The sequence below is a fragment of the Lampetra fluviatilis genome, chromosome 61 (genome assembly GCF_964198595.1).
Source record: "Lampetra fluviatilis chromosome 61, kcLamFluv1.1, whole genome shotgun sequence".
Taxonomy (NCBI): Eukaryota; Metazoa; Chordata; class Hyperoartia; order Petromyzontiformes; family Petromyzontidae; genus Lampetra; species Lampetra fluviatilis.
The window spans coordinates 4886351-4909178 of record NC_136335.1 but is presented as its reverse complement, the minus strand read 5'-3'; the positions used below and the strand labels follow the sequence as shown (position 1 = coordinate 4909178).

Sequence of the window (22828 nt, the reverse complement as noted above, 5' to 3'; positions counted from 1 at the left end):
GGTGGTAAAATCGGGGAAAGCCAGGGTGGGGGCTTGGGTGAGGTAGTCTTTGAGGGTGGTGAAGGCCGTCTGACAGGTCTCCGTCCACTGATAGGGGTTCTTAGGGGAAGTGAGTCGGGTGAGGGGGCATGCAATCTCGCTGAATCCCTTTATAAACCGACGATAATAGATGGTGAGCCCCAAAAATGATCTGATCTCCATCAGGTTCCTTGGCCGTGGCCAATCCACTACGGTGCGTACCTTGTCCGGATCGGTGCACACCCCTGCCTCGCTAACGCGATGTCCGAAGTACCCCACCTCACGCTGTGCGATATAACACTTGCGCGGCTTGAGCTTGAGATGAGCCGCTCGCAGTCGCTGGAATACCGCCCGTAACCTGGACCAGTGCTCAGACAGAAATCTACTGAACACTATCACATCATCCAGGTAAATCAGGCACAGTTCCCATTGCAAGCCCCGCATCACCAACTCCATCAGCCGCTGGAACGTCGTGGGCGCGTTGGTGAGTCCGAACGGGAGTACTCGAAACTCGAATATTCCCATTGGGGTGGTGAATGCAGTTTTCGGCCGATCCTCCTCCGCCATCTCCACCTGCCAGTACCTGGACGCGAGATCGAGGGTGGAAAAATATCGCGCTCCGGCGAGGCTGTCAAAGGTGTCGTCGATGCGGGGTATGGGGAAAGCGTCACCGAGGGTGTCTGCGTTCAATTTGCGGTAATCGATGCAGAACCGGGTTGACCCATCCTTTTTCGTTACTAGTACCACCAGGGCAGACCAGGGGCTCGCCGAGGGCTGAATTATGTTATCGCGGAGCATGTCCCCGACCGCCTCTTTGATCTGGGTGCGTTCGGGTGCGCCCACTCGGCACGCGGGGAGTTTTATGGGTCGGGCGGCACCGGTGTCGATTTGGTGCTTAACGAGATCTGTCCGACCCACATCCGAGTCGTGTTCACTGAACACGTTGGCGTACTCCCGCAGTAACCCGCGTAGCTGATCGGCCTCCCTCTTAGGTAAATCTGCCCAAGGTATGTGTAACGCGTCAAGCAGGGAGACGACCTCGGCGCGGGGAGTCGGGCCGACTCGCCAGGCCAGGTCCTGGTGGTCCTCGGGGCGACCGGGGTCCTCAGCCCAGAGTGCGAATACCGAGTCGTTGGAGTGGCGCGCGTGTAGGGGGTGCATGGTGCCTATTGTGGTGTGCCGTCACAGTATTGCCGGGGTACCATGGGGGTTAAGCACACGCATAAACAATCGGCCCCCATCTGCGTTTACCAACGTGGCTGATCCCACGACCCGGTATCATTTTTCCAACTCCGGGTGAGGAGTTAGCATTACCTCACCCAATGGTCGGTGCGCAGGGTCGGTGGAGCGTATTGCCAACGGCACCAGCATCTCGGCGAGTGGCCCGATGGTGACGGCCGTCGCCAGGGTAGCGGCCACAGGCGCGAAGCGGGGGCGCATCGGCTCTCGTCCCAGGAACGGAATCCGCTCGCCGCTACCTTCCATGGTGGCGCATCGCTGGCGGGGCTGCACGTTGAGCCCCAGCTTTTCCAGGAGGTCGGTACCTGCAATACACTTGTGGCACAACACACTTGAGATGTAGAACTCCTGGGTGCACACCTGGTGGCCTATGCGGACCTCCAGCGTGGCCCTCCCCAGTAGCCCCATTCCAGCTCCGCTCGCCGTGTGCAGTGCGCGGTCTGGGGCCTGCAGGTGGCTCACGTCGATCCCAATCGCACTGCAGTGCACTGCGCTCACGAGCGAGGCCACCGCCCCCGTGTCCAGCAGGATCTGGGTACGCATTCTGTTTCCCTTCCACCAGCGACGTGGCCCCCGTGATCCCTGCCACCAGCTCCCGTAGCCAGTCGCCAGGAGTCACCGCGTCCGCGGGCATTGTTGCTGGAACCTGTGTGGAGATCACTCGCTCGCCATTATTCCCATTGTCGTCGATATGTGTCGGGACAGCGTCGATTGGACCCCTAGGTGGTCCATTCTCTAGGGGGCGTTGACATTTAACCCATGCGTCTGCCTAGCACGGGTGAGCTGAGGGCAGTCTCTCATGAGATGCCCTCGGCGATCGCACACATAACACGTCCGGGGAAGGGTGGCGGCTCCGTAGTGGGCCCCCTGCCCGCTCCCTCTCCCAGTACACAGTTGTCCCAAATCGGACTCCAATTGGGACACCCACCCAGCCAGCTTTCCTACTGTGGAGCGTAGTTCCCCCATCTCAGTCTCCACAGTAGACTGTAGTTTGGTCATATTTTGGCTCATTTTGTCCTCCATCCCCCTGATGCTGGCCTGTATCCCAGCTACCCATACCGGTGCTGTCTCCCGGGGGTCTCGGGGTTTCCCTTGCTCATCCCTTTGTTGGGATGGCGAGCTCCTCCTCCTCTTCCTCGTCTGAGAGTAGGCTCGCCACGGTGCACTCCCATCCCCGCCCTCGAATCTGCGTGCGCTCACCGGAGAACTTCTCGCATTTACGCCGCGCACTCGACAAGGGTGTTGAAGGGGAGGCGTGCACCATCTACATTTGGCTGCCACCACTGGGTGTGCCAAATATCGCTGGACCTTCCCAGCAGCGAGGTCCTCAATTATTTTTGCCTCGTACTCCGGGTGTGCGATCTGGGTCAGCGCGCGTACGTCCTCGGCGTAATCCCGCAAATCCTCGCCGGGTTGGCGGTGGAGCGCCTCTAAGGCCGCCTGCGCCTCCTCCTCGTCATACGTGCTGAAGCGCAGTTCAAGCCGGCGCATTAATTCCCCCCACTGAGTTTGTGTGCTTGCGGGCAAAGCTTTCACAAAGTCGGCTGCCCGCCCATCCAAATGCATCTCTAGCTGCTGCAACACCTCCGCGTCTGTCCAGACATTAACATTTTTAGCACCTCTGATGTTGCGGGCAAACGATTTCCATGACGGAATCCCCTTGCCCATGAACGTGCATTTTATTTTAGCCTGGGGTGGGGTGCCTTTTTCCCTTGGAGGTGCGGAGGATCGTACCGCTTCTGACACCACTCTGTTGGGGCTGCTAGCCCCCGAGGTCTCTCCCCGCTGGGCGCCGACTGCAGGGGCCCGCCGTTTCCCGACCCCTCGCTGGTATGCGAACAGCCGCTGCCGCCGCTGGGCTCATCGCTCGCGAGGTAAGGGCTGTCGCCCGACGGCTCCCCTCCCTGGTTCACCCCACCCCGAGTTCGCGAGAGAGGCATGGCTCGTCGCCGGCTCCTGTACGCCTGTAAATACTGCGTTGCCTCTCCGCCAATCAAATGCGACGCCTCCCCTCACACAGCCCCACGCAGCAATCACACGCTCTGAACGGGAGGTCAGGGATCAGAGGGTGAATGGCTTCGCTCGCGTCTGCGGTTCCGATTGGTGTTCTCGTTACGGGAGGTTTAAAGGGCTGCGAGACGGCATGCGTAAGGGGGGGTTTAGTCCGTACGTGGTGCGGGGTCCACAGCAGCCAGAGGGGGCGTACACCCGTGGAGCGCGGACTACACATGCAGTGAGCGTACGAACACACAGCACCACACACTCTCGTCGAAACCACACGAGGCTACAATTAGTTATTAATGATTTATTACCGGCCGACTGCGATTCACTGTTACGTCAGTAAGGATCGACAAGGCAGGCCTACACTATCGCCCGAGGGTATGTACCCGATTTATCTAATGTGATGGACTCTAAGCAGTGTTAGTTTCACTAGACTCCTCTTACTCACAGGTAGATGCTTACGGCGCTCCGTTGGTCTCGTCCTCGCTGCTCACCTCGACGCGTCACATGGACGTTCGAGTGGCCGCACTGGAGACCGTCCCGAGGGCTGACTTTTGGAGCAAGAGTCCCTCTACCTGTCTGCGCTCCCCTTTTATCCTTAACCTACATCAATGACCTCCGACCCGAGGGCCCTCTCGGCCAATCAGGTCGCCGTACCGGTTCAGCCGCATTCCCGGTTTCCCTAACAATGGGCACCCGCTGGCCGCGGCGCCGACGGTGGCCCACGGGCGCCTTTGTTATTGCCAATCAGCCGCGGTTTCCGTAACAAAGGCTCGTTGTGGGCTGCTGAGCGGCGGCGGTCCCCGCGCTCACCCGCCATGCCAATCAGCCGCTCCCCTTGGCTTCCCCTTCGTTCGTGGGGGCGGACCCCTGCCTGCCTTGCCGATACATGTGTGTGGGGGGTGCGTTTCAACCGTGGTTGCTGGACCGCCCCCCCTGTGATCATGCAATCTCAACCAAGGTCACAGCGCCGTGGTGTGAATAAGCATCGGGGGAGGTCGCCCAATTCCCCGGCCGCAGGAAACCGTGAAGATTATCCCTATGAGGGCTTTTCAGGTGAAAACCTGCCGGCCAGGAGACCTCCCCTCGGAGCTATATGGGGGGAAATGTGTGAGGGTGTGTTTATGTGGGGGGCGGTCAGGGGGAAGCGGGGTCAGCCCCGTCGCTTGGTGGTGGCGAGGTCGTAGATGGGGCGCCCGCCGAGCGGCTTCGCGGCAAATTCCTCCTTGCAACTATCCTCAGCTAGCTGACACCAGGCCACTGTGGGTTTGAATGGGGTCCTAGATGGACACCCACCACTGGAGTAGAAGAATGGCAGACGCATCTTACAGATGGGCAAGTCGATGGTCAGTGGGGAGATCAACTTCCACTTGAAGACGTCCGCACGTTGAGAACTTCCCCACGTAAGATGGCCGCCCGATAACCCCGCCCCCCCCCCGTGAGCGTCCCCACGTAAGATGGCCGCCCGCTCTAACCTCCATTGGATGCAAGCGTCCCCACGTAAGATGGCCGCCCGCTTTAACCTCCCTGTTCGATAGGGGGGGGGGTCAAGCGTCCCAACGTAAGATGGCCGCCCGCTCCAATCCCCCCCCACCCTCATTGGATGGGGGATGTAAGCGTCCCCCCCCCTTGTTGGATGGGGGGATGGGTGCAAGCGTCCCCCCCCCCCTCGTTGAATGGGGGGGTAGGAGTGTGGGGGGTGAGTGTCCCTACGTAAGATGGCCGCCCGCTAGCCTCTCCTTCCTCGTTGAAGGCGCGCGGCAAGATCGGCGCTGCCCGCTCCCCATGTGCGCGACTGTTGCAGCAGTAGCAGCAACAGCAGCAACCACCACCGCCGCCGCTGTTATTCTTGTTGTTACTGCTGTTGTTGTTGTGTCCCCGAAGCCCCCGTCGCTTGCGGCTGCTCGCGCGCCGCGTCTCCGTCTTCGTTTCGCCGAGCCGACGCAAAGAAGCGGCCCTTGGCGGGAGACGCCGGTGGTACCATGCCCGGCACAGGCCTCGCCCTCAGGTAGCAGCAGCAGCAGCAGCGCTGAACACGTTGACACAGCCGCGGAACAGTTTACCCACCACGACAGCCGTGTTCACTCCACTGCCGTGTTAATACCGAATCATAGCCGTGTCTTATCACGGGAGATTGACCGTAAATTCACCGCGATGATGAAGGGAGGGTGGGTGAGCGGCCATTCAGGTTTGTAAACTATTAAACTATGTTTAACTTTACCAGATAATGCCCACCATCAGTAGCACCGGGCTACTGATGTTAGCCGTGGCCCGGAATCTCAACTCGGGTGGGTGGGGGGGTTGACAAAGAGTTCAGTGCGCTAACCATTGCGCCACCACTCCCCCTCCCGTGATAAACTTCATTCGCCACGCTGATCGGTGCCGGTTGTCGAACGGTTCGGGTTGACCGCCTGTTGCAGGAACATTTCGAATATCACTGGGCTACTGTCGATAACCACTGGCTTGTAAAGTTTGGTCTCGTACATGGTATGTAGATCGTTTATTGTTAAATCTCAATCACAGTTCCTTTGATCACTGTTTCATTATTGCTTTATTTTGGTGATTTCGAAAACGTTTTGGTTTAGCCATATTTGTTTGTTGTCGTACAGAGTTAGACTTATAACTTTAATCTAAATTGTCTTATTATGGTTGTTATTGTTTGACTTGAATCCCACTGGGATTTTTGCACAGCGTTGAAATGCGGTGCTTTGAAGACTTTGCTGTTTTTTTCCTGGATGTTTCTGATTTGCGTGTAGTCACTTTAAGACGTGTTCTTGTTCGTATTTTTGTTTGTTGCGGTTGCACCCGATTCAAGAGCCAATAAATGAACTGAACTGAGGTTGGTGCAAGGTCCAAGAAGCTCAGTGTGCCAACCACTGCGCCACCGCTCCCCTCAATACAGGGTGGTCCACATGTCTTGTGACCCCCATTTGATTCTGTTAAAAAACTTTTTTTTTGTATTAACGTTTATTTTAAAACATACATTTATAGTCAAAGGGAATGCAAATGTTAGGGGTCACAAGACAGCTAAGCCGCCCTGTACGATACAGCACGTTTATGTTCATCTCAAGGTGTGTGAAAAAGATCTTTATAGCTCATTGGATTCCTCCGATGTCAGATATTCTGAAGGCCGGGGTTGTTTGACCATTATTTGACTACCCTTGGTCATCGCGGGTTGATTAAAGTGCGCGGCCGAGGCTCTGCAAGTCGTTCAGATGTCATTCGTGACTTTATCAGATAATTATCTCATTTGTTTTTAATCAATACACATTCTAGCTTTGAAGTTTTCGTGACTGCAAGGATCCATACTCTTTGGTTCTTTCGGTAAAGTCGCGTAGGTGAAAATCAAAAAAATTATAAAATGAAAATAAAAATGAAAATAACTAAATTAAATCAGTGATTTAATTTAGTTATTTTCATTTTATTTTATATTATTTTATAACTAAATTAAATCAGTGATTTAATTTAGTTATAAAATAAAATGAAAATAACTCAATAAAATCAGTGATTTAATTTAGTTATTTTAATTGTATTTTTATTATTATTTTCACCTACGTGACTTCACCAAAAGAACCAAAGATAATTAATACACACCTTACACGAGTTAGAACCGTGTGTTCCTAGAGTGGGTTGTGTGGGTGCCAGCATCGTGCTCCAAATTGGCCATGTTCAATACTTGACCTGCGATTAATTCAACATCGCCTCCCCGTACTGGCAGACTGCTGCCCATTGGCAGGGCAGTGCTGTGTTTGTGGACACCTTGCGAGGGATGTTAACTCCCTCGCCTGGTATGCAGGAGGTCGTGGTTTCCATCCAGACCCTGGCAATGACTCCCGTTGTATTTTTGGAATTTGCGTGTCTCTCCCCGTCGTCGCGTGGATTTTTCTCCGGGTCCTCCGGTTTTTTCCCCTCCCCATTCAGAATCAACATCACGCGTTGAGAGTATTTGGCTATCTTCTTGCTTCTTTCGGTAAAGTCACGTAGAATGGAAATAATAAAATAATAAAAATAAAACCTAATAAAATAATTCTCACGACGTTTCGGCCACAACGCAAGCAGCCGTCCTCAAGTGGAGATCAGGTCTGTCGAGTAGACAGAGTCTGAATGACACTACTAATATAAATTTCCACATGATATGTATATTTGGAGTTTGCGGTGTCTCTCTCTTGGTCCCCGTGGTCGTGTGGATTTTTCTCCGGGTCCTCCGGTTTTTTCCCCTCCACATTGAGAATCAACATCAAGTATTGAAATGATTTGGCTACCGCTATAAATGTCCGCGTGATGATAAGCCCGCTTAGTTGATATGTCATTTGTGGCTAGATCGCTTCTGAAATAAAGAGCTATATCGCTCAGTGGGCTTTACCTGGTAAGATAAAAACACGTTCCTTCGGAGTGGGCAGGTAGGAACTTGGTTGGACTGCGCATTCGTGCACGACAAACAAATATGCACAACAGACAAATAATCCCTGGTGGGCAGTGTGGAGCCTGTTGTTCCTACCTGTAAAATAGTTTCATATAGTTTTAGTTCGCCACGGGGGGCTCTCCCTTGGCTAAACTGCAGCAGGGTATTGGAAGAGTAGATGATTTATGAGATGCGTTAAGCGTGTTGAGTTGCTGTAGACATTTAAGCATCGTGTACAGTATTACCTATGTGTGCGTCTCTCTCTGTGTTATCTCTCTCTGCTTATGTGTCTGTCTTTGTGTCTCCGTGTCTGTGTTTTGTCTCTCTCTCAAATTTAGCACTCTTTGGAAGAACGTAATCAACCAGGTAGGGTGTTGAATGTTGTGTTAGCCGACTCTCTGTGTTGTATTGCATTATATTTCTAAGTTTACTAGCTTTGTTTTCTCTTTCATTCGTACCTGATGATGATTGCTTGTGTTGCAATCAAAAGTCGTATGCTATTATTTAATACATTTTTTCTTTCTACGTGACTTTTCCGAAAGAACCAAAGAGAGTATTACCTCGTTATTCGCAAGGGATACGTTCCGGAGATGCAAAGTTTCGTGGATAATGATGTTGGCCTAAATAAATGCGTAAACAAGCTTTCTCTCTCATCACTCTATCTCATCACTTTCTTTCTCTCTCGATGCCGTCGTTTGGAGTTCCAGATGCATTTTGCGGATAGCCAACATCGCGGACAGCAAGTTCGTGAATAACGAGGGAATGCTGTACACACACGTGTTTATCCTTTCATAATGAGAGCTACTGTCTTCCCCATTCCCTTGCTGCAGGAGCTGCCGTGAGCTGTGGAATATTGTCCTTGGCAGGAGTGCACTGAGGGAAGAGGTGGGTGATTCTGAAATCCCTCTGTGTATGTACGTTGAACTTCTTTCGCATCGTACATAGCCAACCGTGCTAATCGGAGGTGCGGGGGAAGGACAGACGCTTGGCCTGGTATCCATCCTCCATCATCATCATAGTACTACTTGTTGTTTAGCCTATGTCCCACTCATCACTGTCAGGCAGTCTGTCAATGCCTCTGACCAAATCAACCTAAATGCTCTCGAATTCATCAGATTTTGGTAACTTAGCTGGGTTAACCCGGATATTGCTTTGACAGGTGACCCCACCATGCATTAAACAGGTGTTATAGGTTGCTTCGGACCTAGGTTGTCGGCTGAACGCAGTGCAACAATATCGATCGTTGTACTGTACTATGCTCCCAATAATTGTTCCCTACCTTCACTAACCTACACAAACATTTCAAATGTTTGTGTATACTTCATTATATGCTTGCGATGTAAAGGAAAGTGTCGCTCGGGACAGCCATGCATATTAGATGTTGCCTCTCAACGAATATTCCAGGTGAAATATTGAAATGACTAAATAATACCGCACTGACCAACGCAGTGACATGATACAACCAGCCCCTTATTCTGTACGGCATGGGGCTGGGGGAGGCCCTCATCCAGCAGTGGATTGACCAAAAGGGGGCTGTACATCTATTTGCAGGTGACTTATTTTAATCAGGTGAGACCCCGGTGAGACTTCCAACGAGGTGTTTTCAAGTCCTGGGCCATAAAGTTAACAGCTTGAGAAGAGATGCATACTGCATTGCTGACGCAATTAACCATCCGCAAATCTCGGTGATGTTTTGCTTACGACGTTGGAGCGTTGAGTTGTGGCTGATTTGGACAACGGAGATCTTGGCTGCCAAGGCGTTGACACGTGTGTGTGTGTTTGCTTTCCCTCTGTGTGTTGTCAGGAGCAAATTAAGGATGAACTCGACAAGCACTTTGAACGCCTGGAGCAGGGATTGGCTTTCTTCAAAGTGCCCAGGTAGGAGGCGTGTGTGTGTGTTTGTGTTGGTACAGTGGGGGGCATAGGTGGTGCATCTGCCATTCATCTCAGTCCGTCAACCCATGGCACCTGGGTTTGTCCCATGACCTCTTGCCAGCGGGCCTTCGACACTTCACGTGGCCGTAAAGTCCACATAGCCTGGCCCAAGCGCCATGGTGACGTCACCGCCACTTAGTGGCAAATGGCGGTTGTTTTTTTGTGTTGCTGCTTCTAAACTAAAACTCAACTATTTTTATTGTACCAGGTAAGGCCCACTGAGCTATGTAGCTCTTTTTCAGAAGCGACCTGCCCACGAATTATCGCTCCAAGAAGTGGTTTATGATCATGTGGAAATTGATAGCAGCCAAATACTCTAGAACACATGATTCTAAATGTGGAGGGAAAATCCGGAGGACCCAGAGAAACATCTACGTGACCACTGTTGGGAGAGGAGAGAGACACGCAAACTCCAAATATACACGCGTCAGGGTCGGGATCGAACCCACGACCTGTATCCCAGGCGAGGTAATTAACATCTCGCCACTGTGGCGAGATGTATTTCGGGGAGCGTAATCGTTGAACGTACACGTACGTCATCGCAACGGGAGAGGGTTAATGTGATGGTTTTGTCGTGCAGTCGTGTCACTGAGTGCCAGGTTTGTGCCAGAAATGCACCCAGTATATAAACCAAAAATTTAACTTGACTAGATGCTGGGGCAGCCCAACCCGGGAACTTGCCCTGGTATTTCAGAATCAGAATATTTATTAACACTCGAGTAATCCACAGATGTCCAGTGGGGGCGGGTAAAAATGTTACAACAACAACAACAAACAATACAAAAACATGATAGGAGTGCACAGTATAAGAAAGTGTAAACAAATCACCCAAACACATACAAATGCTACTCAACCATCCCCATCCTACCAGGCAAAGCCCACTGAGGGTATTAACTTATTTTTCAGAAGCGACCAGGCCACAAATGATAGCTCAAAAAAGTTGCCCATCATTTGAACGTTTATCGCACCAAAACGACCTAAATAATCTTTTGAGGACACGCGGCAGACAGGTCTCTCCCACGCGGCCGATGTGATACCAATGTCGATTGTACTTCTAACTTGTAGCGAATGCATGCCACTATCCCGCAGCAACGCCTCTGCGCAGAAGCTGCAGGCTGACAAGGAGGCGGATGAATCCCTCAAGGGCTTCAGCGTCAAGCTCAGCGAATTCCTGGTGAGGTGCCGCTCGCGGCGGTGTTTTGTGTTTGAAAACATCGCGGCAAAGTAGGTCCGTCGGTCACCGGCCGTGACGGAGACGCCAGCCAACGCCCTCGGTCTCATCTTCTTGGTTCTTTCGGGAAAAAGTCACGTAGAAGGGAAATCATAAAATAATAAAAATTAAACATAAAAGACAGCATTTCAGACGCTGTCTTTCCGACAGACCTGTTCTTCACCTGAGGACGGCTGCTTGCGTTGTGGCCGAAACGTCGTGAGAATGATTTTATTATGTTTTATTTTTATTATTTTATTATTTCCCTTCTACGTGACTTTACCGAAAGAACCAGCTCACCTCCGTGCTCTCCAACCTCTCCCCTCTCATCTCACTCTACTCACCTGCACACACTCTCCTGCCTCTTACCTCTCATCTCACACTACTCTCCTCCACGCACTCTCCAACCTCTCCCCTCATCTCATTGTACTCCCCTCCACTCTAGCAACCATCTCTTTATCAACCTTTAAACAACCGGAAGTCGTTCATTCTCCTCTGCTGCCGCCAGGGTCTGTAACTATCTTCCCCCAGCCGCCTGTGCTGTTGGCTCCCTGCTCCTGTTCAACTCCAAGACACTTCCTCTTCTCATCTGCCGATGGCCAACACGTGCCCACTCTTTCTCTCTCGAATGTCTTGTGATGGAGTCGTATTTGGATGTTCTATATAAACAATTAGCTTTCCTACCCGGCTTCGCCCGGGACTTGGATTCACCATGCCCGGTCGCCTTTGTCTCCCCAGTGGCGATGTTCACACACCACACCAGTTACTCGTTTGAGGCTGAGTCGACCTAGGGGAGGCCCAGGACCGGTTAAAATAATCGTCACCGGTGGTGGCCGTGAGCAGGAATCGAACTCGGGTCGCCGGGTTCGTTGCGCGGCGCGCTAACCACTACAGTACAATGCGTTACGCTTCCACATACGCGGGTCACGTGACAGATGTGACGTCACAGCTCACTTGCCGTGCAAAAAAGATATGCATTATTGAGCTCCCCCTCCCAAAAAAAACACACAAAAGTGTATTTTAATAATTTGTGCATTGTGTACAGTCTGGAAAGTACCCACATGGCAAATTTCAAGTTTGTTGCATGTCGGGAAGTATGCTAAACATTTTTAACAGACACATAATTACAACTTTGCCTTTTATATATATGGAGATGAACACACATTCATTGTTATTGTAATGGATTTTCGAATCTGGCTGTGCGAAGCTCTCATTGTTAACCCCCCCCACATGCGTGGGGTTGTTCCCGGCTACCCCAGTTTCCTGGCACGTGTAGCGACAACGCTGACGACATGGATTTGTCCAAAATTCCCAATGCAGGACCCTCCTGAAATCGCCTTAAGCCTCAGCAAGGCTTTCAATTAAAAGGCAAAAGCCACCGTGTACACTCTAATCACGTAACGATTTAATAATAATCTTTATTTTATAAAGCGCCTTTCATTTTAAAGTATCTCAAAGCGTTGTACATAAAAATAGAACAACACTCACAAACATCGATCAAATGTAAGCAAAATAGAAAGCTTATAACTATTAATATGAATGACTTGCCGTGATTTTGGGGTCGCGTTATTACCGCTTAATTTTAGATGTTTCTCATTTTTCCCCGTCTCATTTGAAACAGTTTTGTTTGCCTAAACGCAACGGTTGCACACGTGGCCAGGCCGAAGTGAGCGAGCGAGCGAGGAGTCAGTGAGAGTGAAGACTCTTTGCCGTTCACAGGGACTGGATGAACTCCAGAGCTTTGAGCTGCTGCACAACTTCCTGCAGGAGGACTACCGCGCGGCCCAGGAGCAGCTCAAGGTGGGGCCACGCACCACTCGGTTGCACCTCTTCCATTGTTTCGTATACATTTATTTATTAGGTTTTTCATTATTATCTAGACATTTTTATTCTATTTCATACTCGCTTCACTGCCCGGCTTTGCCCGAGACTTGGATTCTTGTCTTGGATTCATACACGGCCTACGCGGAGGGTTGGGGGGTGGGGGGTGCGTGACGTCAGCAGGCACACTGCGTGACGCTGCCGCATGCGGGTGACGTCACAGATGTGACGTCACCCGCATGACGTCACAGATATCCATTATTGCGCCCCCCCCCCCAAAATACAAATGTCTATTTTTATACGTTGTGCATTGTATACAGTCTGGAAGCTACCCACATGCCAAATGTCAAGTTTTTTTGCATGTTGGGAAGTACGCTAAACATTTCGAACAGACACACAAATTCACAAATTTCCCCTCTACATATATATACATTATTATTACTCGCCACCCCCCCACCCCAAACACAACGTGAGCCCGGCACGCTAACGCCCAACGCCTTGAAAGGGAACAGAAACCCCCGCGAGCGGCAACTTGAAATTCGGCGCGGCTGGGAACCACCAGGCGGGGGGGGGGGGAGGAATTGGGACCCTGCCGGCCTACGAGCGGGGGAGTATCGCTGCTTATTTTTATATAGGGAGGGGAAAACAAGGGGAAGAGAGACAACGGTAGGTGGGATAGGGAGGAGTGGCGCACCTCTACCCTAGCAGCGCTTCCCGTATTACGCTGCTTCTCTCTCGGGACTCCCCAACGCGGCTCTGTCCAAGGTTCCCCTCTGCCGCGTGCCTTCTCGAGCGGCTGCCAAACCACGTATCGTTTTAGGGCGCTGTCTTCTCCGACAGCTCTGTTCTTCACCCGAGGACGGCTGCTCGTGTTGTGGCCGGGGCGTCGTGAGAATTTCATTGTGTTTTATTTTTATTATTTTATTATTTCCCTTCTACGTGACTTTACCGAAAGATCCAAGGATGTGAATCCCTGCAGTCACGAAAGCTTTAAATCGAAATTTCACGCCTCGTTTTTTTCCAGTCTTCCCGCTCGCAGTTCGTCCTCGCGTCTTGTCACTCGCAGCTCCCCATCTCAGCTCTTCACCCATCCTCTCTATCACAAATCTCCCCTCTCATCTTCTCTATCACAATTCTTCACCTCTTATCTTCTCTCTCACAAATCTCCACTCTCATCTTCTCTCTCACAAATCCTTCCTCTCATCTTTCCATTCGTAACTATTACCGAGTGTCTCACCGCTCGCAGCTATTCCCAGTGTTTTCTCTTGACCCTTTGCTGCGGGAGAGTCGGTGCTTGTACTGAAGTCACTCTCTTCTGTGCTTCCGCCACAGGCTGTGCTGGAAGATGAACGGCACTCGCAAGCGCTGATGGTGAAGGCAAGTTTCCGATTCACTCTATTAAAATGCAAAACTTTTTATATTTTTACCGAGTAAGGCCCACTGGGCTGCATAGCTCTTTATCAGAAGCGACTTGGCCACAGATGATAGCTCAAATAAGTGGCTTATCGCGTGGTATTTTACAGCAGCCAAATACTCATGTTTCTAAATGTGGAGGAACCCGGAGAAAAATCCACATGGCCACGTATACCAGGCGAGGTAATCAACATCTCCTAGCCACCGTGATTATGATGAGAGAGACACCGCAAACTCAAATCTACAGGTGTCAGGGTTGGGATCGAAACCAGGACCTCCTGTACACCAGGCGAGGTGGTTAGCATCTCCTAGCCACCGACACGATTTTGTGGCGAATCGGGGTGTGTGCTGGCCGCTTGCGGAGCCACGGTTCGGCATCACGTCTGCTGGACACTTGCGATCGCCCTGTTGCTGCCTTGCAGGTGCGCGAGTACTACTTTGAGGAGCGGCTGTCGCTGTTGCGCTGTGTGCTGCACCTGCTCACCTTCTTCCAGGATGAGAGGCACCCCTACCGGGTAAGCGTCTCCGGATTGTCGTTGGGGCTACACCAGCGCTGCTGCTGCTGCTGAGCGGTGGTTATTTACCCCGATGGATAAGGATTTGCGTGCGTTGGGTGCTTACACTTCTTTTCGTAACTCCAGAGCGAGCGCCGTTGCATTACGTCTCATCTCGGACGTTTCGGTGCCCCTGTTGCTGCATAGCCAAAGGGGGGGACCCCCAGTGGCAGTGTCCCCGTGTGGTGCAAGGGGTGAGTGACACCGGCCAACAAGTGGGCATCAGCCTGCCATGTAGTTTATTTTTTCTTTCTTCCAATTGGCTTGCGAGATACATTATCAGAGTTGTGTTTTTTGTTTGCATTCTGACCGCAGGTATTGTGGTCAATGCAAACATGACTCCTTGTAAAAAAGGTGTCAGTTTTGTTGCCAGATAAAAGGGTTAAAAAACAATTGTCATATTTTGCTACTGGCAAAGGAGGTTCCAATGGTGAGAGTTATTTTTTTAACTTGGCAAATTTGGACGGTGTCGCCCGGCACACACATAGCCTCCTACCTTCTTATCGCTTGAAGTATTTTGAACGCCCACTGTGCAGCGGAGGGCACGTTTTAAGGTATTGCCATTGGCGGTACAGCGGTGGTGCGTGGTATTAAATACATTTCAAAAACATTTCCGCGACAATTATTTACATTCCCGCGATTCGCAACCCCGGTCAGAAAATCTTGCGGGGTGGTGCGTCAAAATCAGTTCTTACGAGGTCGAAGCAGTCGGGATACGGACGTTACGAGCAGCGAATGCGAAGCTTCGCAGTCTGTTGCCCCGTAGCAGCAGCCAGCCTGATGATGACTGGCTGCGTGTTCCTAAGGCTGATTTGACTCGTGGCCTGGACTTGGTCGGACGATTTAGACGGACCCAAATCAACGGTCAATATTGACCTGTTTTAGCAAGTCTCAGTAGACTGCATAAACCTTCGAATCACGTCAAACTTGGCAACAGACTCAATTAAATACTGACAAACGTATTTAAACGTACTGACAAACGTATTTAATTTAAATACTGACAATTTGCTGATTCAAATTGTTGAATTAAGACTGTTTTATGAGGACCAGTGTGTTATGCTGCCAATACGTCCCTTAATGTTGATTACGCTGCTGTTATTACATTGTGCTGCACAGGGATGGATGCCACCAGCCGGTCCCCTGTGCAAAAGTGGGCTTGGGCAGGACACGTCATGGCTGAAAGGAATTCACTTGTTAATTATAATAATGGTGCGGCAACTAAGGAGCGTACAGTGTTCCACCTCGGAGATGGAGCGATTAAATCAACCGGTGTGCAGTTTGCTCGGCGGATCGTTGGATCTGCGAAATCGTGAGAGCTGCCCGGTTGTTTGGTGTGATAACCCAGCAGCGGGTAGACCGTGGCCGATGACGACGACGACGAATGAATGGACGGCAACGTAGACCCGCGTTGTTGTTGATGTTGTTTTGTGCCGCGGGCGCCGCAGGCCGTGTACGCCGACTGCCTGGAGCGCCTGCAGCAGAGCCTCACCTCGCGCCACGTGGAGCAGCTGGAGGAGCGACTCGGCTCCCGCTCGTCGCTCTGCCACTTCCACGGGAACATGGTGGGTTTGGGGGACGTATGACCGCGACTCGATTTCCACCACCTTACTATAAATTATGAATATTTTTTTAATTTTTCAAGGTAAAGGCCCCACTGAGCCAACGTAGCTCTTTTTCAGGGAGCGACCCCTGGCTGTCACAAATGGTAGCTCAGCGAAGTGGCTTATCGACATGTGGAATTATAGCGGCTAAATACGCTCTATAAACGCGTGTTGTTGATTCTGAACGTCGGGGCAAAAAACCGGAGGACCCGGGGTATTGACATGCAAACTCCACGTAGATCGAACGCACAATCCGCTGCATGCCAGGCGAGGGAGTTAACATCTCGCCACCGAGCCAGCCCGGCACCGTTTGCCGAGCCCGCCCAGCGCCCCTCGGGAGCTGCCAGGGTTATTGAACTTCCACGGCGGAAGCCGTGCCGGGCGGTGGTTGGCGACGCTGCACGTGGCTGCCCGCAATCCGGAACCGGAGGCACCGAGGGTTGGTGGATCGGCAGTGGTTGCGAGATTTTCTTCCGGTGGGCATCGAAGGGAAGGGTGGGTGGCCTCACCCCGTTGTCGTTGCTCGTGCAGGCGGAGCGGCAGGCGGCATGCTGGGCGCAGCAGTGCCTGCGCGAGCAGTGCCTGCTGCTGGAGCTGCTCTTCCTCTACTACGTCTACTTCGAGATGAAGCCGCACGCGCTGCTGCGCCTCGCGCGCCTCTTCCATGCGCAGAGCTTCGGCCTGCGCCAGCTGCAGGGGCTGGAGGCGCCGCACGAGGGCAGCGCCATGCTTGTCAGCCGCGTCGGGTCAGTGGTCAACTCCGTGCGCGTCTGTGTGTGTGTTAGTGAGCAGCACCTACGAAGGCTCACACGGCGAATGAGGGGTATGGGTGGCTGGCACCACCACGGCCGGCAGGCTGCCTTTGTCTCCCCAGTGGCAATGTTTACACATCGTAACCAGGGGCTTATTTGAGGCCGAGTCGACCAAGGGGGGAGGCTCAGAACGGGTTCAGATATTCGTCACCGATGTTGGCCGTGAGTGGGTATCGCTTGTGGTCGCACGGGTTAGAAGCCCCTCCGTTGAGCACGGTTGGCGAGGTACGGTGCAAAAGAAGTTCTACATCTCCTCTCCATATATATATAAAAGCCAAAGTTGTGAATATGTGTGTTCAAAATGTTTAGCGTACTTCCCGACATGCAAGAAACTGGAAATTTGCCATGTGGGTACTTTCCAGACTGTACACCATGCAAAAATTATTAAAATACACTTTTTTTTTTTGGAGAGGTGTGCTAAATAATGCATATAGTTTTTGCACAGCAAGTGAGCTGTGACGTCAAATGCTGTCATGTGACCCGCGCATGTGGAAGCATAACGCATTGTAGTGTAGTGGTTAGCGCGCCGCGCTATGAACCCGGCGACCCGAGTTCGATTCCCGCTCACGGCCACCACCGGTGATGATTATTTTAACTGCTCCTGGGCCTCCACTAGGTCGACTTAGCCTCAAACGAGTAACTGCTGTGGTGTGTGAACATCGCCACTGGGGGGACAAAGGAGGCCGGGCGTGGTGAATCCAAGTCCCGGGCGAAGCCGGGTAGTAGAGCTAGTATATATATACACGTAGCGCAGCGCGCTAGCGACTACACTCCTGCTTTCCACACACGCATGCACACCCTGTGCCCACACTCGGTGCTTGATGGCCTTGTGTCTTCCCCCGTGTGTTGACAGGTACTTCTGCGCGCTTCTCCTCATCGAGGGCATGGACATCGAGTTCCTGGCCAAGTGCGCGCAGGGCGACTGCGTGGAGCAACACCAGCTGGTCAAGGACGAGGCCGCGTTCAAGGTGAGGCGCGGCGGCGGTGCCGATGTCGATGGTGGTGAAGTTATTGATAGTGGTGGTCCTGGGCCTCCCCTAGGTCGACTCGGCCTTAAATGAGTACCATGGTGCGGTGTGTAAACGTCGCCGTTTGGGAGACAAAGTCGGCCGGGTGTGGTGCTGGCGACCCACCCCCTCGTTTGCCGTTGCCGGCCTTTATCGGCGCTACTCGCTCACACCGCTTGATAGTTGGTGGTGCAGCTTAAAATGATGACCTTCCGTAATTTGATTAATAATGGTAGCGGAAACTTGCCCCTACAGTTTGTTGAGGCTACACGGGGGCTCTTCGTCTTGTTCTATTGTGTGGTCCTGCTCTTTAAGAGAGTGGAGGAGTTCCTCTATCTGAGCAGCGTGTGAATGACTATTTCCGGTTTGGCAGCAGAGGTCTCGCTCCAAATCGGTTAGAGCGGCATTTATCTTTTCATCAGCTGCTTAACGCTCTGTGGAAGCTGCCTGGCCTGTCGCTCCACACAAAGCTCTGGGTCTTCTCGGCCGCAGGCGCTACTCGCTAGCAGCACTTGCTCCAACAGTGTCTTTGTGCATGCGGTAGTGCACCAGTACGAACCCAGAGACACGAGTTCGATTCCCACTCATGGTTAACACCAGTGACGATTGTTTAAACCGGTCCTGGGCCTTCCCTAGATCGACTCGGCCTCAAATGCGTACCTGGTGCAGGGTGTAAGCATCGCTATTGGGGAGACAAAGGCGGCCGTGCATGGTTATGGCCACCTATCCCGTCGTTTGCCATTCCGGCCTTCATAGGTGCTCGCAAACAGCACTTGAAAGTGGTGGTGCCGAGTTAAACGAGGACTTGCCGCATTGCTGTGAATAATGGTAGCAGTGCTAGTGCTGCTGCTGCTGACGATGATGACGACGCCAATGACGCCATTGCTGCCATGGGCTCCGTGGCCCGCCAGGAGCTGGACCAGCTGCTGCAGAGCCTCGGCGACCTGGAGATTCACGGCCCCGTGCTGCTCGCGTGGGCCATGCTGCGCTACAAGGCGCTGCCGGACGACCCCAAGTCGGCGACCCGCCGCCTGGGCCGCTCCGCCGTGCAGCTGCAGGCGTTCCGCCTCGTGTGCCGCCTGCTGCGGGCGCCCGGCTTCAGCGGCAGCAGCGTGAGCAACGCGCACTCTCTGTCGTCTTCCTGTCTTGTGTCGATTTACGTAGCGGCGCCGTAGTAGTGCGTGAGATCGTAGTGGTTGAGATACAGAGTGGGGTTGTTAGTAAAAGTAGTTATGGTGACAGGAGGACAGGTGGGAGTGGTTACGGAGGGGTGTTGGGGTAGTGAAAGGGGTTGGGGTAGTGATATGGATGTGATAGGGGTGAGGATAGTGATAGGGGTAGGAGTTGGGGTAGGCCTTGTCGTAGCTGGCTGATGTGGGCAGGGAGTTAGCAGTGGGGGTAGTGGTAGCGGTTGGGGGAAGGGTGCTTGTAACTAAGGGGGGGGTTAGGGAGTAGCAGGAGTAGGTTGGGCAAGGGGAGATGATATGAGGATTCATGTAACGGAGGAACAGAAGCAAGTTAGCGAAGATGGTTGCTCTGTGTGCAGCAGTGGGAGTTTGTTCAGTGGAGGGGAGCGAGAAGGGAGAAGGAGCGAGAGAGAGCGAGGCTGGGCACAGGGTGGCGAGGGAGGCACACGGAGAGCGACGGTGGAGACTTGGGGCGTGGAGGACGCAATGGGGCAAGTAGTGAGAGATGAGAGAAGTGAGATCAGGTGTAAACGGGGACACATTCACTCTTCAAGGAAGATACATTGGGGGGCGTGCGGTTTAGTTAATAAAATGGAAAAACCGGTGCACTCCTCTCCCCCGAGTTAACACGGAATTCGGGACGGTGCGCTGTTAACCTTTTCCCATTCCGATGATGTACATCATCAGTTTTTTTATTCCGATTTGGAAAGAAAATTTTAATTAGAACAACTTCATCGCTACCGAGGCTCCCCCACAAGGCCGTGGCGCAGTGTTGGTGCCGGCTATCGTAGAGTGCGGCGGTCGTGCCGCTGCGGTTCTCTACTGCGATCAGCGACGTCTTCGAAAACAACGACGCCAACGACCGCGCCTCTCTAAATAAAACCAACGGCCGAGCCGCCGCTCGCGCGTTCGCGAGATTCGGCGGTGAACGGTGACTGCCCGCGACCCGCGACTCGCGGACGTCTCGGAACGGTGCAAAGGGTTAACGGCTGCGATGGTGCGAGCGGCGAGAATCACCGCCGGCTGTCCGTCTCTGTCCCGCGCGCAGTGCACGTCCAGCACAGCGCGCGCGGTCGTCTACGGCCTGCTGTCCTTCGTGCTCGGCCTCTTCGACGAGGGCACGCTGGGAGAGCCCCAGGTGAGCGAGCGCCACTCTGCAAATGCGCGCACACATGCACGGGTCCACAGCCCAGTGTCTCTGACCTCTGACCTCTAGCTCAGTGTCTCTGACCCCTGACCTCTAGCTCAGTGTCTCTGACCCCTGAGCCACAGCTCAGTGTCTCTGACCCACACCTCGGTGTCTCTGACCTCTGACCCACAGCTCAGTGTCTCTGACCTCTGACCCACAGCTCCGTGTCTCTGACTTCTGACCCACAGCTCAGTGTCTCTGACCCCTGACCCACAGCTCAGTGTCTCTGACCCCTGACCCACAGCTCAGCGTCTCTGACCCACAGCTCAGTGTCTCTGACCCCTGAGTCACAGCTCAGTGTCTCTGACCTCTGAGCCACCCGGCCACCTACCAGAATGATGTTCCTTGTTGCTCGCAGGACTTGATGGACGTGGCGTGCGAGGTGCTGAGCATGCCTGCTCTCGCCGAGGCCTTCTGGGACGCTGTGAGTGCCCCACTGCCCCCTACGGCAGCCTCACTCTCCATACTCACGTTACGCACTCACTCGAGCCTACATAAGCACACCGCACCACCCTGTACCACTATATACACCCACACCAGCATGCAGTGCGAAAGGTTGCCACACCGCAGTATAGCAACATGATAGCCGTGCTAAATTGTCCTTCCGTACTATTGCATTGCGATTGTATTGCCTTTGCCGTGGTCTTATGTTGCTCTGGGGTTGTCTTGCCTTGCTGTCTTCACTGTGGTGTTGTCTTGCCATGGTGTTGCCCTGCCACGGTGTTGTCTTACCGTTGTTATTGTCTGTCCTGCCGTTGTTCACATCCTTTGCCGCGTCGCTTCTCAGGGCCTGGCGGGAGGTCTAGCCATGCTGTTGGACTCGGCTGCGGCGCAGTTCCCGTACGCGTGCGCGCCGCTGCTGCAGCTGCTCACGGCCACCGTGGTCAGCCAGGCCACGGCCAAGCGGGTGGGTGGGTGTGAGCGAGGCCTGTAACGATCTGCGTTGTATGTGTGAACTCACGCATTGAAAACATGATTACTTTTACTGACAGATAGCGATAGTTTGTTCATGTCTTTGGCATTGGAGGGGTGAATCCGGGTAATTGTTTTTCATGGCTTTGTATGTATGTATGTTCAACTTCATTTTGCATCGTACGTTGGCAACCGTGCTAATCGTAGATGCGTGGGGAAGGACACAAAAAGCAGTTATAACGAAATGAGTTTTCAATCTAGATGATTTAAATATGCGTAGCTCCAGTGGCTTCCTAATATCGGAAGGAAGAGCGCGTTCCAGACGGCTACAGAAGAGCATCTGAAAGCGACCACCTGCATACGAGGCGAGGTAGTTGACATCTCGCCGCCCACGGCGCGACGTTGCCCTGCACGCAGGTCTACAACTTCCTGGACAAGATGACGTGCTACGCCGAGGCCGTGCCGCAGAGGCCGCGCGACATTGAGGCGTCCGAAGACGGAACCATGTGGAGAACGACGGCACCCAGGCACCTCTACCCGTTCGGTGAGCACTCTGGACCACCCCCCCCCTTACTGAGGCACCTGGACGTGTGGTGGTGGTGTGGTGGTGTAGTGGTGAAAGATCTGGACAAAGTCCTATCGGTGAGCTCCTCCGGCAGGGACGGCTGCGTTGGCTGGGTCATGTTGTGGAACTGTTAGACCATGTTTTGTGGTGAAGGTGGTGGTGGTGGAGCGGCTAGACCATGTTTGGTGGTAATGGTGGTGGTGGTGCTGCGATCAGACCATCAATTTATTGATGATGGTGGAGGTGGCACGGTAGGGCCATAGTTGGCTTAATAGCTCATCGGATTCCTCCAGCATCAATGAATAAATATTCTGTAAGGCCAACGTGTTGAAGCGCTGACGACGCGGTGTACCGTTGCGTAGGCGCGGGGAGGACCACCATGCGGCTGCCGCAGGGCGTGGTGGGACGCGTGTTGCCCCTGGGCCCAACCGTGCCGGGCGGCCCCTCCGCCCTGGTGCACTGGGAGTTTGGCTACAGCGCGTGGGCGCTGTTCACCTGCGAGGTGGAGATGCTGCTGCACGTGGTGTCCACCGCCGGTGAGTGATCATCCTCCTCCTCCGTCGGCGTGGCGGATTGGAAGGGTTTGGCTGCAGCTGGTGCCGATCCCATTTCATTTATTTGCAATGAAACCTCGAGTTCGCCGGAGGAAAGCTTTTTGAGTTTAGTTTGTTGTCCTTCCCCCCCCCGCACCTCCGATTAGCACGGTTGGATACGTACGGTGCGAAAGAAGTTCTACGCGCATGGGAATGTTACTGGACATTTGCGTGAATACATTCCTGCAAAACCCCCAATGTTTGATTGTTCGATTTCAATTAAAACATTTTTATAAATACATGTTGGAAGCAGTTCATATTTCGATGGTATCATGTGGTAATGCTCCATCACATGTTTTAAATCTATTACACGGTGAATATTGAACTGAGGCTTGACTTTAAAAAATTTAATCGCAAATCAAATCGCAA

The 22828-nt window shown here is 52.8% G+C and overlaps 1 protein-coding gene across 4 annotated transcripts in view; it reads left to right on the top strand.

The window, feature by feature from the left end:
• Positions 1-4973: 4973 nt before the first annotated feature.
• NUP188 (nucleoporin 188) overlaps positions 4974-22828 on the top strand; it is a 54500-nt gene continuing 36645 nt past the window's right edge. For all 4 annotated transcript variants that reach the window (XM_078881417.1, XM_078881416.1, XM_078881415.1 and 1 more), the window contains exons 1-16: positions 4974-5266; positions 8491-8545; positions 9465-9538; positions 10685-10769; positions 12525-12605; positions 13959-14003; positions 14462-14554; positions 16039-16155; positions 16726-16940; positions 17860-17974; positions 18925-19125; positions 20249-20338; positions 20748-20813; positions 21177-21296; positions 21719-21845; positions 22229-22402. In XM_078881417.1, the coding sequence (XP_078737543.1) occupies positions 5241-5266; positions 8491-8545; positions 9465-9538; positions 10685-10769; positions 12525-12605; positions 13959-14003; positions 14462-14554; positions 16039-16155; positions 16726-16940; positions 17860-17974; positions 18925-19125; positions 20249-20338; positions 20748-20813; positions 21177-21296; positions 21719-21845; positions 22229-22402 (1684 nt within the window). In that variant the 5' untranslated portion in view covers positions 4974-5240. The remainder of the gene's footprint in view (positions 5267-8490; positions 8546-9464; positions 9539-10684; positions 10770-12524; positions 12606-13958; positions 14004-14461; positions 14555-16038; positions 16156-16725; positions 16941-17859; positions 17975-18924; positions 19126-20248; positions 20339-20747; positions 20814-21176; positions 21297-21718; positions 21846-22228; positions 22403-22828) is intronic.